The sequence below is a fragment of the Bos taurus genome, chromosome 18 (genome assembly GCF_002263795.3).
Source record: "Bos taurus isolate L1 Dominette 01449 registration number 42190680 breed Hereford chromosome 18, ARS-UCD2.0, whole genome shotgun sequence".
Taxonomy (NCBI): domain Eukaryota; kingdom Metazoa; phylum Chordata; class Mammalia; order Artiodactyla; family Bovidae; genus Bos; species Bos taurus.
The window spans coordinates 2,096,160-2,116,628 of NC_037345.1; the positions used below are offsets into that span (position 1 = coordinate 2,096,160).

General features: G+C 40.9%; 1 protein-coding gene across 2 annotated transcripts in view; it reads right to left on the reverse strand.

The window, feature by feature from the left end:
• The window catches only part of RFWD3 (ring finger and WD repeat domain 3), a 34,053-nt gene extending 15,980 nt beyond the window's left edge, over nt 1–18,073 (reverse strand). The window contains exons 1-5 of one of the 2 annotated variants that reach the window (XM_005218380.5): nt 17,948–18,073; nt 13,053–13,629; nt 8,046–8,248; nt 7,182–7,252; nt 57–248 (exon numbers count right to left, since the gene is read on the reverse strand). In XM_005218380.5, coding sequence (XP_005218437.1) covers nt 57–248; nt 7,182–7,252; nt 8,046–8,248; nt 13,053–13,627 — 1,041 coding nt within the window. In that variant the 5' untranslated portion in view covers nt 13,628–13,629; nt 17,948–18,073. Of the gene's footprint in view, nt 1–56; nt 252–7,181; nt 7,253–8,045; nt 8,249–13,052; nt 13,630–17,947 lie in introns of both variants that reach the window. The other variant, XM_002694723.7, reaches the window with a different exon arrangement.
• Between the last annotated feature and the right edge of the window lie 2,396 nt (nt 18,074–20,469).

Genomic DNA, 20,469 nt, shown 5'->3' on the forward strand with positions numbered 1-20,469 from the left:
CGCCTGACTTAATGTGTTAACTGTGCACATACACAGTTCTTAACTACGGTCTCTACCTGGGGACATTTTCGGGTCTGTCCTCTGAGCCATTTCGAAATGCATTTGTACCCAAAGAGGTGCCCACAGCGCAATGTAGAGAGCCGGTGATCCCCAGCATTGGTCCACTGCTCCAAACATATTGTGCAAGTGTCTCCTTCTTCCTCATCCACAGAAGCAGAAGTTAGAGAAGGGTTAGACTTCTGGGGAGACTGCTGGATGGAAACCACAATACATTCAAATTAGAGAAAATGCAAAATCTGTCTTGAAGATATGAAACTAACAAATTAACAAAAGTCACACAAAAATGAACAAACCCAATTGAAAAATGCCAAAGAAAAACCCAATACCCATGAATCACTTCACATTCTTTCCAGAGTGCAATCTGGTCAAAGATAATATAAACTGTGATAATATTATTATTATCCTTTGAACTCACGAAATTCTTGATTTTTTTTCATTCAAATGACAAAAAGGAGCTAATTTACAAAGATATTAAAACAAAACAAACCCAGAAGTTAATAACCCAGTTAAATAACAACAGGGAATATTAAGTCTTTTATACATTTGAAATTAGGTTCATAATTCAAGTAACTATAAAATATCTGGTCCATGTGAATAAAGATAAAAATACAAGGGAAAAGAGAAAGGAATATAAACAGCTCACACAAAAATACGAATGGTTAGTAAGTGTTCAGCTATAATTAAACAAAAATTAAACTATGTTTTTACTTCTTTTCATCTATTAGATAATGTCTGGTAACATGAAGCACTGAGGGTGAGGGAGAAATGGCCATGCTTACACACTGCTGTTCCAAGCAGAAACTGGCACAAATTTTCCAGAGGGCAACTTGGCATTATCTATCAAAACTAAAAATACAAACCTTCTTCCTTTGATAAAGCAACCTTTCTGGAAGAAATATATCCCATGAATATAACCACAAATATTTGCCAAGACAATAATGCAAAGATGCTCAGTGCAGCATGATCTTAGTAGGAAGCAATAATAGTGCACATGCAAGGGAAGAATTAACTAAAAATGTATTCCTATGTAAAAACACTATGCAGCTATTACTACCAGTAAGAATGAGATTCAATTTTATGTTGGATAGTCACTAAGTTATGTCCGACTCTTTGTGACCCCATGGACTGTAGCCCACCAGGCTTCTCTGTGCATGGGACTTCCCAGGCAAGAATACTGAAGTGGGTACCCATTTCCTTCAATTTTATGTACTGACAATAAAAAGCTCTCCAAGAGAAACTTCCCTGGTGGTCTAGTAACTGGGAATCTGCATTCCAATGCAAGGGACATGGGTTTGATCCCTGGTCAAGGAACTAGGATTCCACATGCCACAGAGCAACTAAGCCTAGGCACTGCAAAGACTAAGCCTGTGCACTCCAGAGCACAGAGAAGAGAAGAGAAGCTTGTGTGCTGCAACTAAAGAAGCCCCTGTGTGCTGCAACGAAGACCCAGCACAGCCAAAATTAAAAAAAAAAAAAGACATGACTAGAATCAAGATTAGTTGAGCAATTAATCACACATTTAATCACTTAGTCCTACAATTAAAAAAAAAAACCTCTCCAAGATACAACAAGTCAGGGGGAAAAGAAATCAGTCCTGGAACAGGATAGTATATAATCTCTCTTGTGTAAATTTTAAAATAGAGCATTTAAATGAATTCAGTAAAGTCGAAGGATACAAAATTCATCTACAGAAATCTGCTGCATTTCTACACACTAACAATGAACTATCAGAAAGGGAAATTAAGAAATATAATCTCATTTATGAACTGTATTAAATAGAATAAAATAAACTAGAATTAAATCTAAACAAAGAGGTAAAAGACCTGTACTCTGAAAACTATGACATTGATGAAAGAAACTGAAGATGACATAAACAATTGGAAAAACATATTATGCTCATTGGAAGAATTAACATTGTTAAAATAATCATCCTCCTACCAAGGCAATCTACAGATGCAATGCAATCCCTGCCAAAATATGAACAGCATTTTTCATAGAACTAGACTAAATGATTTTAAATTTATATGAAAACAAAAGACTAGAAATAGCCAAAGCAATCTCAAGAAAGAAACCAAAGGTGGAAATACCACACTCTCTGATTTCAATCTGTACTAAAAAGCTACAGTAATCACAACAGTAAGGTACCATCACATAAGCAGACATACAGACCAACAGAACAGAACAAAGGGTGCAAAGATAAACCCATACTTACTTGGGCCATTAATTTACGAAAACAGAGGCAAGAGTAGACAACGGGGAAAGACAGTCTCTCCAATAAATGCTGTTGGGAAATCTGGACAACTACATGCAAAAGAAATCAAATTGGACCACTTTCTCTTTCTATTTTATAATGGACTATAACAATATTGTGATAGTTTCAGGTGTACAGCAAAGGGACTCAGCCAAACACTGGACTACTTTCTCACATCATATACAAAAGTAACCTTAAAATGGACTACAGATTTAAATATAAGATCTGAAACCATAAAATTCATAGAAGAAAACATAGGCACTAAAGCTCTTTGACAGCAGTCCTAGCAATATTTTTTTGAATATGTCTTCTCAGGCAAGGGAAGGAAGCAAAAACAAACAAACCAGAGTATCAAACTTCAAGCTTTTGCACAGCAAAGGAAACTAACAACAAAATGAATAGGCAGCCTACTGAACAGGAGAAGATATTAAAAGATATATCGGATAAAGGGTTAATATCCAGAATAAATGAAGAGCTCACACAACTCAACAGCAAAGAAAACCTGATTAAAAATGGTCAGAAGGCGGGAATAGACATTTTGCCAAAGAGATGGCCAAGAGACACATAAAAAGAAAAGATGCTCAACATTAGTAATTATCAGTTCAGTTCAGTTGCTCAGTCGTGTCCGACTCCTTGTGACCCATGAATTGCAGCAGACCAGGCCTCCCTGTCCGTCACCAACTCCCGGAGTTCACCCAAACTCATGAGTCAGTGATACCATCCAACCATCTCATCCTCTGTTGTCCCCTTCTCTTCCTGCCCTCAACCTTTCCCAGCATCAGGGTCTTTTCAAATGAGTCAGCTCTTCACATCAGATGGCCAAAGTACTGGAGCTTCAGCTTCAACATCAGTCCTTCCAATGAACACCCAGGACTGAGCTCCTTTAGGATGGACTGGTTGGATCTCCTTGCAGTCCAAGGGACTCTCAAGAGTCTTCTCCAACACCACAGTTCAAAAGCATCAATTCTTCGGCGCTCAGTTTTCTTTATAGTCCAACTCTCACATCCATACATGACCACTGGAAAAACCATAGCCTTGACTAGACGGACCTTTGTTGGCAAGGTAATGCCTCTGCTTTTCAATATGCTGTCTAGGTTGATCATAACTTTCCTTCTAAAGAGTAAGCGTCTTTTAATTTCATGGCTGCAATCACCATCTGCAGTGATTTTGGAGCGCAGAAAAATAAAGCCAGCCACTATTTCCCCGTCTATTTGCCATGAAGTGATGGGACCAGATGCCATGATCTTTGTTTTCTGAATGTTGAGCTTTAGGCCAACTTTTTCACTCTTCTCTTTCACTTTCATCAAGAGGCTCTTTAGTTCTTCTTCACTTTCTGCCGTACAGGTGGTGTCATCTGCGTATCTGAGGTCATTGATTTTTCTCCCGGCAATCTTGATTCTAGCTTGTGCTTCCTCCAGCCCAGTGTTTCTCATGATGTACTCTGCATATAAGTTAAATAAGCAGGGTGACAATATACAGCCTTGATGTACTCTTTTTCCTATTTGGAACCAGTCTGTTGTTCCATGTCTAGTTCTAACTGTTGCTTCCTGACCTGCATATAGGTTTCTCAAGAGGCAGGTCAGGTGGTCTGGTATTCCCATCTCTTGAAGAATTTTCCACAGTTTCTTATGATCCACACAGTCAAAGGCTTTGGCATAGGCAATAAAGCAGAAATAGATGTCTTTCTGGAACTCTCTTGCTTTTTCGATGATCCAGTGGATGTTGGCAATTTGATCTCTGGTTCCTCTGCCTTTTCTAAATCCAGCTTGAACATCTGGAAGTTCACGGTTCACATATTGCTGAAGCCTGGCTTGGAGAATTTTGAGCATTACTTTACTAGTGTGTGAGATGAGTGCAGTTGTGCAGTAGTTTGAGCATTCTTTGGCATTGCCTTTCTTTGGGATTGGAATGAAAACTGACCTTTTCCAGTCCTGTGGCCACTTCTGAGTTTTCCAAATTTGCTGGCATATTGAGTGCAGCACTTTCACAGCATCATCTTTCAGGATTTGAAATAGCTCAACTGGAATGCCATCACCTCCACTAGCTTTGTTCGTAGTGATGCTTCTAAGCCCCAGTTGACTTCACATTCCAGGATGTCTGGCTCTACTTCACACCATCATGGTTATCTTGGTCATGAAGATTTTTTTGTTCAGTTCTTCTGTGTATTCTTGCCACGTCTTCTTAATATCTTCTGCTTCTGTTAGGTCCATACCATTTCTGTAGGTTATTGAGCCCCATTTTTGCATGAAATGTTCCCATGGTATCTCTAACTTTCTTGAAGAGATCTCTAGTCTTTCCCATTCTATTGTTTTCCTCTATTTCTTTGCATTGAGCGCTGAGGAAGGCTTTCTTATCTCCCCTTGCTATTCTTCGGAACTCTGCATTCAAATGGGTATATCTTTCCTTTTTGCTTCCCTTCTTTTCACAGCTATTTGTAAGGCCTCCTCAGACAGACATTTTGCTTTTCTGCATTTATTTTTCTTGGGGATGGTCTTGATTCCCGTCTCCTGTACAATGTCACGAACCTCCATCCATAGTTCATCAGGCACTCTGTCTATAGGATCTAGTCCCTTAAATCTATTTCTCACTTCCACTGTATAAAGGATTTGATTTAGGTAATACATGAATGTAATTATCAAGGACATGCAAATTAAAACCACAAAGAGATACCACCTTATACCTGTCAGAATGGCTATCATCAAAACAACAACAGATAGCAAGCACTGGCAAGGATACGGAGAAAAGGAAACACTTGGGAACTGTTGGTAGGAACATAAGCTGGTGCAGCCACTAAGGAAACAGTATGGATTATGGACAAATACCATATGATCTCACTTAAATGGAATCTAAAACATAAAACAACAAAAAACCTGCAGACTAACAGACATAGAGAACAAATGGGTGAGTGCCAAAGGGAAGGGAGTGGGGGGCGGGGTATGACAAAACAGGTTGAAGGGGATTAAGAGGTACTAACTTGCACTCATCTCACATGCTAGCAAAGTAATGCTCAAAATTCTCCAAGCCAGGCTTCAACAGTATGTGAACCGAGAACTTTCAGATGTTCAAGCTGGATTTAGAAAAGGCAGAGGAACCAGAGATCAAATTGCCAACATCTGCTGGATCATCGAAAAAGCAAGAGAGTTCCCAAAAAACATATACTTCAGCTTTATTGACTATGCCAAAGCCTTTGACTGGGTGGATCATAAGAAACTGTAGAAAATTCTTCAAGAGATGGGAATATCAGACCACCTGACCTACCTCCTGAGAAACCTGTATGCAGGTCAGGAAGCAATAGTTAAAACTGGACATGGAACAACAGACTGGTTCCAAATAGGAAAAGGAGTACGTCAAGGCTGTACATTGTCACCTTGCTTATTTAACTTATATGCAGAGTACATCATGAGAAATGCTAGGCTAGATGAATCACAAGCTGGATAAAGAAGATTGCAGGGAGAATTATCAATAACTTCAGATATGCAGATGACCGCCCTTATGGAAGAAAGTGAAGAACTAAAGAGCTTCTTGATCAAAGTGAAAGAGGAGAGTAAAAAAGCAGGCTTAAAGCTCAACATTCAGAAAACTAACATCATAGCACCTGGTCCTATCACTTCATGGCCAACAGATGGGGGAACAATGGAAACTGACAGACTTTATTAGCTTGGGCTCCAAAATCACTGCAGATAGTGACAGCAGCCATGAAATTAAAAGACGCTTGCTCTGTGGAAGAAAAGCTATGACCAACTTAGAGAGCATATTAAAAAGTAGAGATAATTATTTTGCTGACAAAGGTTCATCTAGTCAAAGCTATAGTTTTTCCAGAAGTCAAGGATGGATGTGACAGTTGTATCACAAAGCTGAGCACTGAAGAATTGATGCTTTTGAACTATGGTGTTGGAGAAGACTCTTGAGAGTCCCTTGGACTGAAAGGGGATTCAACCAGTCCATCCTAAAGGAAATCAGTCCTGAATATTCATTGGAAGGATTGATGTTGAAGCTGAAACTCCAATACTTTGGTCACCTGATGCAAAGAACTGATCATTGGAAAAGCCCGTGATGCTGGGAAAGATTGAAGGCAGGAGAAGGGCACGACAGAGGATGAGATGGTTGGATGGCATGAACAACTTGATGGACATAAGTCTGAGCAAGCAGTGGGGAGTTGGTGATGGACAGGGAAGCCTGGCGTGCTGGCATCCGTTGGGTCTCAAAGAGTTGGACACAACTGACTGACTGAACTTCCAGTTATAAAATAATAAACCATGGGGATGTAACATATAGCATGAGGAATGTGGTCAATAATACTGTAATAATTTTGTATGGGGACAAATGGTTACTAAATTTATTGTGGTGATCACTTTATAATGTATGCAAATGCCAAGTCACTTTGCAGTACACCTGGAACTAACATTGTATGTCATCTATATTTCAATAAAGAAAAAAATTATACATATAAGTAAATTTACATGAGCATAATTTTTCTAAAGAGAATAAATAAAAACAGAAACATGCAAAAAGTGAATCAACGATGTTTCAGAACTGGCAGGGTCCACAGTTTATATAAATATGTCTCATATTAAGGACAGTGATATTATTTTTAAAAATAAAAATGGTTTATCTCATAGCAAGCATTCTGCCAGACAGTTCATAAACTGCATTCATGTCTGCTATTTTAATTGATACATAACCTTGTTAGGTGGGCAGGACACGTTTTCAAACCTTCCCCTACCCTCTGTTTTTAAACCTAAGGGTAAGGAGTCACACAAATGATGAGTAACACCTGGGCCCCCTGCCGACAAAGTCTGTGAGTTTTAAATTTTAGCCTGCAGTCTCCTTTTTAAATGTAAACGCAAATTTAAAAGGATGTTCATATTACCTGTTTGGGGACAGTGTCTTCTCCACCAGCACATATAACTTCTTGGTCTGTTGAGGTGTCTTCTAGTTCCTCTGTCAAGTTGTTTCCAGAAATGATGGGACAGGTAACATACAAAAGACGATATAAGTCAGGTATGAGGTTAGCAGGAGAGCCTAACTCACCACAGCTTTCCCTTTTACAGCAACACTACCAATTAGAAATGGCAGGGAGAGCAGATTCAGTCTCTGGTTGGGGAACTAAGATCTCACATATTAAGGAGCCAAAAAAAAAAAGAATTCACTGATGCTATTTCAATCTAAGACCCTATGAATACATTCATTACTTTTTTTAATGCTCAAACTGCCCCAAAATGCTCAAAGTTCCCTAAGCCACTAGGTTCTCTTTCAAGGTTACACCTATGCCTACTGACATAACTGTTAAGACATACAGCTTTGCTTTCTACCATAATAAAATGCCCTAGGCTCATCCTGTATATCTCCTATCACAGACTTGGAAAAAAGTGACCAATTCAGTGGGTCACAAATCACATAAAATTGCAAGCCAGATAAAATCCTTTCAGTATAGTTATGGCCAGTGTAAGCTCATGGCATCACCAACTCAACAGACATGAGTCTGAGTAAACTCCAGGAGTTGGTGACGGACAGGGAGGCCTGGCATGCTGCAGTCCATGGGGTCGCAAGGAGTCGGACAAGACTGAGTGATTGAACTGACTGAGTGTAAGCTCTGTACTATAAAGCAGTAATCTATGACCTCCGGAGTGAAGAGGAAAAGTATCAAAACACAAGTCTAGAGTTTCTAGCCTTCTGGAGCCTAAGCTTGTCGGATGTTGACCTTGTGAATGAAATCTGGATAAAGAATACTCACCTTCTAAAACAACAGCTTCAGGCTCCTCTGCCTGGGCAACTCCCTCCTCAAACTCTGTGGAGCTGTCACTGTCAGAATCAGAACTACCTGATACCTGCAAGTCATCAGAGACAAGATTCCTAGTCTCTGAATCATAAGAGGTGGTTGATGAATGAGGCTGGGTCCTGCTCGCTTGAAAGAAAGCATCCAACGGTGCTCTCAACCTACGCATGGAGAAAGACAACAGAATTCTAGTACAACATACTATCATCACAAGAATAATCCACAGTAATTTGGAGGTAAATCCTAGTCATTTTAATGCATCACCAGGCCATTAAATGCTGAAGTAGGAACAGAGATTCAGGCAGATGCTGACTGGACTACATATGCTCTTTCCATTCAATTATTCCATTAGCTCACACTGAAGCTGGACCCTTCTGCTAAAAGCTAATCTTACTTTACTGGTACTTCTTTTGTCAATATCTTTTAAAGACATGACTCATTAATACATTAAAAGAAAGAGAGAGAACTAACTTGGCAATTTGTCTGCTGATATTAGGGGGCTGAAAAGAGAGTGAGCAAGACAAAAAACGGCCCTATTGATCAAATACAGCCTCATGAATTCTGCTGCTGCAGCTACTCAGACCAAGGTCTTTGGGGGTATTAAGTCTGGCTACAGTCATTATTGTTTCAATTCTCATTTTAAGCCATTTTTCTTTTCAAGTTAAAAATGCTAAAAAAAAAACAACCAAAAAGTTAGACGTTCTCTCTTTTGCCCACTCAAACTTTCTGTTGAGCTCTCCAGTGATTTTTTTTTCCATTTAGTACATGTATCAACTTCAGTATTTCTACTTTGTACATTTTTATAACTTCAGTCTCTTTATTAAAATTGTCTACCTGGTGACACGGTGTTTTATCCTTTGCTTTAGTTTTTTGAATATATTTAAATAATCTAGTAAGTTCAACATTTTGGTTTCTTCATAAACAATTTTTTTTCCTGTGTAATGATTATATTTTCTTTACACATCTTATATTTTCTTGAAAATTGGACATCTCATAAAACATAATGTGATAACTCTGGAAATGAGAATTCACCATTCCCAGGGTTTGTTGCTGTTATTTATTATAGTTGCTACTGTTTGTTTAGTGACTTTCTGAAGTAATTCTATAAAGTTTGCATTCTTTGCTATGCGTGCTGGTTAGCTTTGTGCTCAGCTCATGACTAGACAGAGATTTCCTTAAACACCTGGAATCAGTAAGCCTCCCAGTCTTCACTGAGGTATCTGACGTGTGTGTTGGGGCACATCATCAATAATCAGCCAGGCAGGTGACAACTCTACCTTATACTTCATTTCTTGCTTATGCAGAGCCTCAAGGTCAGCCAGAGATGAGAGCTAACTGCCTCAGTGCCTTCTTAGGCCTCTCCTGAGCATGGGTACAGCTGCACACAGCCCTCGACATGTATGTGGCCTTTTAGATTCCCATGAATATGTCAGAACTTTTTAAAACCCCATATGAAGATCACATTCCCCAGCTTTTCCTTTTAGGCTTTTTGATTAGTCTAATGTTTGCCCCAGTGACCATCCACTGCCTCAAGCAGATCCTGGGGAATAGGCTTTAAGCATAAGCCTGGAATATCCTTTCAAGTGGCATTTTCCAGGAAATCACTGAAGAGGTGAAACAAGAATTCTTTGGGATTGAGGTTTCAAAGTACCTCCAATTCCATTCTACTCTCTCTAGTTGCTTCTAGGCTACTGGCCCTTCACTGTGATTACAGGCAGTTTTCAAGACTACTATGGAGCTGAAGAGAATGGGAATAGGGAATGCCACAAAGCTCACAGTTCTTACTGAGACTCAATTGGCTTTCTTTGAGACTCACTCACTGAACTGCTATAAGCACTGGATAATTTCCCGAATACTGAAATAGTTGATTTTGATAAATGTTGGCAGTTGTTTCATTGATTCGATACAGAGGATTTTTCTGAGGTCCTTATTCTGCCATTTGCACTAATGGCACTCAGGTTTGCCTTTTTAAGAAAATGCTAAGCAAGTTTACAAATTTATTTTTAAGAACTGTGCGTGAACAGCAGCTATAGCTACTCATGAGGATAAGCACATAAGCACAGCACTGCCTAAGAACATTTGAACTAAATGAAATACATAATAAAGTTAACCTATTACAAGCATAGGGCTTCCCTTATAGCTCAGTAGATAAAGAATCTGCCTACTGCAATGCAGGAGACCCAGGTTCAATTCCTGGGTCAGAAGATCCCGTGGAGAAGGAAACGGCAACCCAATCCAGTATTCTTGCTTCGAGAATCCCATGGGCAAGGAGCCTGGCAGGCTACAGTCCATGGGGTCGTAAGAGTCGGACATGACTTAGCACCTAAACCACCATCATTACATGCATATCAATAGCATTCTATATAGAAACCAGCAAAAATTAAGTGATTAACTTTTTTTAAAAAATCACTCATCAATATTGCTTTTATTAGCAAATAGGCATTTCTAAGGTCAGCAGGGGACTATGAAGAGCAACTGGGAGACAGTGGTTAGGAGTATAGTCTTAAAATCCTCCTCTTTTCCTGCACTCATCATCTCTAGATTAAATAACAGTAGAATAAATTCTTGCCCCTTGCCTACCCTCTGTAGTCCTAGATTCCATAAGCTCCATGAAAACAGATACCCTGATCTGTCCTGTTCAGGTGTATGTATCTCCAAGGCAAAAGTTCAGTCTCTCACATAGTGGAGTGTTACAAATAGTTGACAAATGAATGATGATGCTGACAGTCAGAATCAAGCAGCCTCAAACAAAGAAACAGGAAAGGAGTTTGTGACCTTGATTGAGAAGTAGTTGGGAAGAATATCCCACTAGGTAGATTCCCCCAATGTGGTGGAGCCTGAGGCAAAAGCATCTCACCTTGGCCCAGGCTCTCAATACCGGGTGCAGGGGTAGTGTGTCAGGTGAGTAAATGCCACCAAACACCATCATGAGAAATTCACTTCAAGATATTCAGAAGGTATAAGTAAATCAGTCCTGGGAAAGCTCAGACTTCTGTGTGAATTTAGTGTGGAATTTATTCACAACACAATATTTAACAGCAAAAAATTTTAATGTCTCATTTATCAGGCTCCAGAATCCATGTTCTCTGCACAGTGCTTTGCCTTGAAGGTTTATTCTCTTTGTGGAGACAGACAAACTGACATCATTTAACATCTAAATTCTGTAGCTCAATCCCTGAGCACAGATTCTATATACATCAAGAAATTTTCTGATTATAGAGTTTGGCTTCTGTGTGTCAGTATCCTCTAGGAGAACCATGCTGACAATACCAGAGAATCTGGTCTCTGTGCTGTTTCTAATTTTCTCTGTAAATTGGTGTCTGGTTTATAAGTGTCGTTCTCCTGTGAACTCATTACACTAATGTCCTCAACCAAGTACAATCCCCTCACCCACTCACTCAATGTATGAACAACCAAGCCTGAGGACAATTTAAGAGTCCTCTTCACAGTTCCTGAGGATACCACTCTCAATTCTCAGCCCCCTTATTATTTCAACAGGGTCGCCAAATTGCACGACAAGGTACCTTCATCTATGACACAAATATATGAAATCCTACTTTGCTTTGAAAATCATTGTAAATGGCACCTTAAAATAACAGAGTAGCATGCACTTGCAACTCCTGTCAACACAGAACTAGGCTCTTCTCACCCTTGATGGATCACATCCAGCATTGACCAGGAATTAGACTACAGCTACAGTAACAGCAGCCCTGATACACTAATTAGCAGGATCCACTGAAAAGGATGCTGAAATTCAGAATCAGAAGGCACAATTCCAATTCCAGGGTTATCTCAGTCAAATCATAAATCACCCCATCATCTTCCTCATTTGTAAAACACAGGTAACAGATGGCCCAGCTACCACTATTTAGTGCCATCTCATTCTTTTCAATATTTATTTTTTATTATTTATTTGTTTGGCTGTACCGGGTCTTAGTTGTGGCATGCAAACTATCAGTTGCCACATGTGGGATTAAGTTCTCTAACCAGGGATTGATCCCAGGCCCCCTGCATTGGGAGTGCAGAGTCTTAGGCACGGGACCACCATGGAAGCCCCACATTATTTTCATAGTGTTAGAAAAATGGATCTGATTGAAGCTTCCTTTATTTGCTTTTGTAGACAACAGTCAGATCCAGGTTCCAACATCAGCTCTAACCTCCTCTGTACTGTCACTCCGAGACCCTGAATAGATCATTCTCTCAGGGTCCAAGTTTCTTTCACATTTAAAATGAAAAGGTTGAATTCAGTCTCTTTCAACATTATGAAGACATTTAGAGAGCCAACTGTGGAACTAAGTATTTCAAATAAAGCAGAAGTTAAAAAACAGATTAAAATATAGACAACTGTTATTCTTCATAATAACTGTCAAGACTTGACAGCTAACCCCTTCAAGAGGCAATTTCAAACCAAATCCTATGGAAGAAAATTATTTTTAACTCTACAACACAGTATCAGGTGAGGAGGGCTAGAATGTTTCCCACTTAGTCAGATAAGTTCTATATTAATTCACACTCTACTTTTCACAAGGGTTCTCTAAATCCAGCCTGCCCATCTTACAAAATCTACTGTACCACTAAGTGCAGTGCCAATGAACAATGAATCTCGGGCAAGTGGAGTGGACTTGCAAGTTAAAAAAAAAAAGAAAAAAAAAAAATATATATATATGATGTACGAGAGACAAATGCTCGAAAGAAAAGCCAGCCTCTACAGACATCACTGCCAACAAACTACCAACAAGTTTTCAAAACCTATCTGTATACCTTTATCCTCTCCACTACTTTGCGAAGTAAATAAACCAAGTAATTTTATTTTCATCTGATTTATGAGGTACTGAGGGTTCAGAAAGGTTACCTAACTTGCCAAGTCACAATGCCAATTCCTGGCAGCACTGGGGCTATCATCGGGGCCTAAGATTCATAATTCCTAATCAGGGTACTAATCCCACTATTTACACATCTACTTACCTGGCACTGTTTGTCCTCTGGGACCCTCCTGCTCTTGCCCTCCGTGAAGCAGAACTCCTCCTACTCCTCCTCGCTCTCACGGGCCCCACTCTGCGGTCTGAAGTTGGTCGCAGGAATTCCAGCATGCCATGAAGTCTCTGCAGCCCACTGATGAAGCTGTTCATTGAATCCAATGAAGTCACTTGGGGAGTGTGGTTAGCACCAGATCTCGGTCTAAACTCCTCTAAAACTCCTGGATTGAGGTTCCCCACAGTCTCTGTTTCTGAGAGCTCCACTTCCTCTAGATCAATAGGTATCTGTGGAATAGGCGGAAGCAGCGGCACTCTCTCTGGGCTGTTGATCAGCTCCTCAGGAATGGGTTGGAGCAGAGGTGGTCCTCCTTCGATGCTGACCACCTCAGCAAGTACAGGATGCAACATGGGTGGTCCCTCCTGGCTGCTGACCTCCTCAGTATGAGGAGGCTGGAGCAGGGGTGGTCCCCCTTGGCTGCTGACCACCTCAGCAGGAGCAGGCTGTTCTGCAGCACCATGATCTAATTGCACCTGAAGATCATATTCCATTGCTTCATGAGCCATCACTGAGGAAGCAATATTTGTAAAAAGTATTAGTAAAATGTATCAGCTACGTGGCATGTTTTATTTAATTATGTCTATCATTTAATGTTTAAGATCATTCTTGACAAAACTGAGAAACTTAAAAAGATGATTTTAGCTCTTTTCTTATAATAAGGACTTTTAACCAGTTATCCTGTTTGCCCTTCGAAAACATAAAGTCATGTGATCATGCTGCTGCTGCTAAGTCACTTCAGTTGTGTCCAACTCTGTGCGACCCCATAGACAGCAGCCCACCAGGCTTCCCCGTCCCTGGGATTCTCCAGGCAAGAACACTGGAGTGGGTTGCCATTTCCTTCTCCAATGCATGAAAGTGAAAAGTGAAAGTGAAGTCACTCAGTCGTGTCCGACTCTTCGCGACCCCATGGACTGCCGCCTACCAGACTCCTCCATCCATGGGATTTTTCCAGGCAAGAGTACTGGAGTGGGGTGCCATTGCCTTCTCCGCATGTGATCATAGCACTAGTCTTTGAAAGAATCTATACAATAAGAGAATTGAACTACTGAAAATAATCCCCCAGACCTCTTGCAGTTCTGTCATGACCTGTATATGGACATTTACTACAACAAATGCATACAATGCTATATTTAATTTTAGTAGGCAATATTCATCTTTCATGGCACTAAAGTGCAAAAAATAAACACAGAAAGAACATTTCCACAAAATAATTAATAACTCAAAACAGAAATTTACCTATTTCCTCCAAAAAGGCTGAGCAACCTTTATTTACTTCAACTTTTTCATTACTTTTGTTTTCTGTCTCTAAGTCCATTTGTTAGTCCGTTAAATAAATATTTATTAAGCACCGGTTATGTTCCTTTCATTATTTGTTTCCTGTCTCTACTCCACTACATTAGTCTATTTTTCAAGAAATATTTAAGCATCTGTCATATAGTCAGACACTCCACAGAGGCAAACAGATAAGTGGATAAGACCCAGCGTAATACAATTTACATTCTAGCAAATGAGAGAATAAACAAATCAATGTGAAAAATTATATATTGTGCCATTTGGTTTTGGGAGTGGGGGGCAAGACACAACAGTGAGAGGTGGCCTCTTATAAGTGAAAATTAAACCAAGACAAGAAGGATTAAAAAAAAGTTGGCCATATGAAGAGCCAAGAAAGAGTTTCAGAAGAAAATTAATACAAGGTGTCTGCTAAGTATGGGTTTAGTGCATCAGAGAAACTAGGAAGCCCAGCATAACGAGCACAGTAAGAAAGAGCAGACAGTATGAGATTTAATATGAGGAGTGAAGTTGATGATACACAACACTTTCACTAAAAGGCCTTGGTAAGGAGTTTCTTCTGTGTTAGGAAAGGACTGTAGGAGAGGAAAAGTGCAGGCAAAGTGACCACTTTATAGTAGCAGTGGAGATGGAAGAGTAGACAGCTTTAAGAATCCTCAGTATAGTCATGCCACTTAAAATCTTGGGATAGATTAACTACCTAAGAAGGAATTGAGATAGAAGAAAAGCAGGCCAAGGACTAATACCAGAGACATTAACATTAAAAGGATAACAGTTATAGGAAGAGAACCCAGAAACCAAGACCATGAGGTAGGAGAAAACCTGGGAGAGTGTGGTGTCTTGGAAGAATGATGCAAGGAGGGGACAGTCAGATGTGTCAAGTGCTACTGAGGGGAAGAATGGCCACTAGATTTAGCAATGCAGAGGTGACAGATAATCTAGAAAAGAGCTGTTTGCCGAAAGTGGTGAGTAGAGGCCAGACTGGAGTGGTCAGCATAAATGCAGAGAAGTCCAATAAACACAGCGGATGAAGTATGTTTTTCTTTCCTAGTCATTCCTGAAAATCCATGAACATGACCCTGATCCCCTTGCAAGAAATAGCATTAAAAAAAGAATAAGTCACAAGCACAAAGCAAAGAGTGTATGAGACATACAAATCAGTTTTCCATACCAAAACTGGTAGGACTGTGTGCTACTGAAAAGCAAGCTAATTTCCACTGAGGGAACTGCAGAAACAACATATCACAGAAGACAGCACTGAAAGATGGAGATGGAAAGGAGGATCAGCTGAAAGCCTGTGAAAGTAATCTGTTCCTCAAGGAAACAAAAAACACCTCTCCCTATGCTGCAGAAAACTGGAATTTTGAACCACACAGACTTAAGACCAGCAGTGAAAACAAGGAGTTAAGTGAAATTCTACAAACTTTCACAAGTGTGAAACACTTCCAACCCTTCTCCCCAGCTGCACAAATCCAGAATGCAATATTCTGGTTTTTACATCTTCTCTGTGCCTCAAGGCAGTAGATTAGAGGACTGTTCTCTAGAGAAAACCAGCTGAAGAGAAAAGATCTATAAATACTAACACTTGTAAATCTCAAGAAAATGGCTAGGTCTCTGTCCTTACATCTAATGGTAAAAGTCCCTTGGTTGGTAAGGTTCAGTCATTCATACACAGCTTCCAATCAGTTTTCTGGGGGGAGGGGGAGTGCTCTCTGCTAAACAAACAGCCAAAGAACAACTGACATTCAAGAAAAGCCTCCAACATGAGAGGAGACCAAAGCAGACAAAGAGAAGAAACTTGGAAAAAAGAAATGTGATGCAAGAAATGGTAAAAAGTAAGTAAATATAATAAATCCAAACTTAAAATGCCAAGGGAAAAAAATCAAAATAAAAGCTTTAATAGAAGGATTGCAAAATAAACCTGAAGAACTCTCAGAAAACAAAAGACAGCAAAAAATAATATTTAAAAGGTTAAGTCAGAATACCTGACTAACTGAAGTACAAGAACAAGAACTCAAAATGGAGAAAAATGTGAAGCAAAACCTCTGGTCAAGACGGAACCATAAACTTTCTTCCAACTAAGAATCCCAATTCAGTAAATTTCCTCAAAAATTATACTGAAAAGAAAAAAGCAGACTACAGATGAAACTTCGTTATTAATTCCATCTTTAGGGCACTTAAAAATATGCAAAACCACACTACTATATGGATTTATAAATATAAGGTAGTATAAAACAAGCCCGAGCATGAAAAATACCCAATTCAGGAGAGGGAAGGTGCTGGGGTACATATGAGGTTTTGACTATAGAATTTATTTATTTAAGAAAAAGAAAGAAAGAAAAACTCTACCAAAAGGTCAAAGTCAAGATTTGTTAGATAGGGGTGGTGAATGCACGAATCTTTTAAAAATTATTCTGTGCTCTTTTCAGTATGGTTAACATTAAAAAGTGAAATTTCTTCCCATGATATGCCAGTTCTGATTAGAGAACAAAAGTTCTGATGAGATGTGAAAGGCCCAGAGCCAAATCCCAGCCTCATTCATCGGTGCATCCTACACAAGAAGTACACAGTAGATGCTAAATACTTACTGAATTACCCGCCATACATACACCTAAAAACGCAAAACCAATCAACTTCTATGAACATATCAGCACCCAATACTGACAGACAGAAGAGATAGAGAACAACGTCATCCTGGAAGAAAGTTCTCTACACGGCGCCGTGCTGGAGCAAAGCTTCCCCGTCAAGTGGGCCAACACAGAACCCGCCAGGCCTGGGGTTGAGCAGGCGCGCGTCGGCGGGTCCCCCCCTCCCCTCCCCCCCTGACGTGAGCAGCCCGGTCCTAGAAATCCCGTGGTTTTCCCAAGCTTTCTTATTCAGATTTCAACCAATGTCCACGCTAGGTGCGATGAAGACTCCCAATTAAAAAGACGACTAGGCGCGGGCGGGGAGTTGGGCCGACCTGGGTTCGAATCCCTGTTCGGTCACGTCCTACCTGAGGCCCTTACTTAGGACGGTTGCCCAGCTTCCGTGTTCGACTTATTCGTCTTTAAAAATGTGGGGATAATACAAGTATTTACGTCACAGTGTTGCTGTGAGGTAAAGCTGGATAGAACGATAGGTCTTTCGTTCAACTTGAAAGTGAGGCAAGTAGCGGGCACTCCGAGGGACAGCAGTTATCTGCACAGGAAGAGTCCGAGGCTCCACTCTCTGGAGAGCGACCAGGGACCTCTGACTCCGGGCCAGCGACTTCTTGAACCCTGCCCCGCGGCGAACTCTGCTCGTTCCAGGAATCCGGAGTTCCTTCCTTCCCCGCCCCACCGGCACCTCGGGGGCCGCCCCAGCAGCCCCGAAAAAACGGGAATTTAGGTGCCTCGGCCCCGACCGTTGGGGCCGCCCGGAGCGCCCAAATCTCCTCAGACCACCGAGTTCAAGCCCGCCCCCAGCCCAACTCGGGCCCTACGTCCAGGGACCCAGGGGAAGTCTTCCCGGACCCAGACGCCCAAGGCCTGGGTAGAGGCAAGCGCCCGCCTCACCTGAAGCCAGAGCACACGGTCAGAGTCGCAAGGTCGCCGGAGGCGCAGCAACCCCCTTAGAAAAACTTGCCGGACGGGCTACCACAGCCTCTTTGCCCGCCGCTCAAGCTGCCCGCCTGAGGTGCTGGCTCGGCCTACTCCTATTGGGCAGCAGTTCCAGCCGGTAGCCAATAGCCTCTCTTCTTCTTTCTTTGGTCGCCGCTGACTGAAACAGCGGCGCTCTCATTGGCTGACCCTTCGTAAACGGGGCAGGCAGGACCACGCGCAAGGAAGCCTCGTACAATTGGTAGAAATCAACGTCCGTCAACACGCGCCCAGCCCTCAAAGAGAAAAACGGAAGAAGGATTTTACCGCTCTTTATTTGAACTTTGTGGCGGGAGAAAGTTGTAAAGGAAAGATTTCTTAGTCCATTTTGAAACTATGAAAGTATTAAAACTGTGCCTCATGCTGTTGCTCCTAAAGTCTTTGGTGAAGAAGATGTCTGTCACCAAAGCCAACCTTAGCATTTGTACTTTTTTTCCCATCTCCCTGCCTTTAAGGGAGCTTCTACTGAGCAAGGTTAGTATGAGGAGTAAGGAATTTTATTTTGTAAACAAATACAAATATTATGGAGTAGAAAGAAAAGTATTTTGAATGATTCTCACTGTTGTATAAGTAATGGCAGAGGAGCCTCCAGGGAGCGGACCCTCAGACTCTAAATATGCAGATTAGACAATACATAGAAGCAAAAAAGAAAAATTGTCTCCAGAGAAGTCATTGTTAACTCCGTTTAAAATCTTCATCTATCTAAATATGGATATTTAAATATAGATGGAATTGTTTTAATCTTAATATATCTTGAATTACTTTCCTTGTCAATGAATACGTAGGCACATCATCAAATGCTGAATGATTCTTTAAAAATTTTTTACATTAAGAGTTAATAGGTAATACTCACATAGCAAAAAAATTTGGAAAACAAAAAGGACAGAATTTGGACAACTATGCAAAGAGTCGGACACGACTGAGCGACTGAACTGAACTGAACTGATGAAAAATACACAGAATGTTTCTGAACAGTTCTGGGAGTATATTCATTTATGATCCATCTAATGGTCATGTTGGGCGCCGAAGAATTGATGCTTTTGAACTGTGGTGTTGGAGAAGACTCTTGACAGTCCCTGGGAATGCAAGGAGATCCAACCAGTCCATTCTGAAGGAGATCAGCCCTGGGTGTTCTTTGGAAGGAATGATGCTAAAGCTGAAACTCCAGTACTTTGGCCACCTCATGCGAAGAGTTGACTCATTGGAAAAGACTCTGATGCTGGGAGGGATTGGGGGCAGGAGGAAAAGGGGTCAACAGAGGATGAGATGGCTGGATGGCATCACCGACTCGATGGATGTGAGTCTCAGTGAACTCCGGGAGATGGTGATGGACAGGCAGGCCTGGCGTGCTGCGATTCATGGGGTCACAAAGAGTCGGATGCGACTGAACTGAATGGTCATGTTTACTAATTAGGAGAATAAGAGAATAAACACACAAGCCAGAAATGTATAGTCTTGTCTCCAACCTCCAAAAGTTTCCTATAATTAGAGGACAAAAGTGTTGGTTGTGTTCCATTTTAGGGGAGAAATTCCTGTTTACAACTTAGTGGGTGATTACTTACACCACCAACCCCCCTGTTGCACTATGCACCACTTCACGGAAGAGTTGTTTAGATGTATGTCTTTTTTTCCCCTTCACCAAAAGGTATAACTAATGGTATATTAGTTACTAATTAGAAACTACATGATGGTAACTACTGTTATGAATCTGGATGTATAAATAAAATGAAAAATTTGAAAGAATTCTCAAAGTTAAAATATGCCAAAGAAACTTAACACTCATGGTAAGCTTTCTCCCCAGGCTCTGGGGAAAGCCAATAGTTTTCCTGTAGCATTAGGAGTACCATCATTCATTCATTTTCTAGTCCATTCAGTCAACAAATACTTTATTAAACCACTACTGGAATCCCAACTCTGGTCTATATGGTATATTATATATACACTTAGTTGTTCAGGGAGATTCCCTGGTGGCTCAGATGGTAAAGCGTCTGCCTGCAATACAGGAGATCCGGGTTCAATCCCTGGGTCGGGAAGATACTACGGAGAAGGAAATGGCAACCCACTCCAGTACTCATGCCTGGAAAATTCCATGGATGGAGAAGCCTGGTGGGCTACAGTCCATGGGGTCGCAAAGAGTTGGACACGACTGAGCGACTTCACTTTCTTTCCTTTAGTTGTTCAGTTGTATACAACTCTTTATGACCCCATGTACTGTAGCCCGCCAGGCTTCTCTGTTCATGGAATTCTCCAGGCAAGAGTGCTGGAGTGGGTAGCCATTCCTTTCTCCAAGGGATCTTCCCGATCCAGGGATCAAACTCGGGTCTCCTGCATTGCAGGCAGATTCGTTACCACTGAGCCACCAGGGAAGAGGGATATGGTATAGAAAACAGACGACTCTTGACCCAATGGAAATTACATTCTACTAAGTGGGGGTAGAT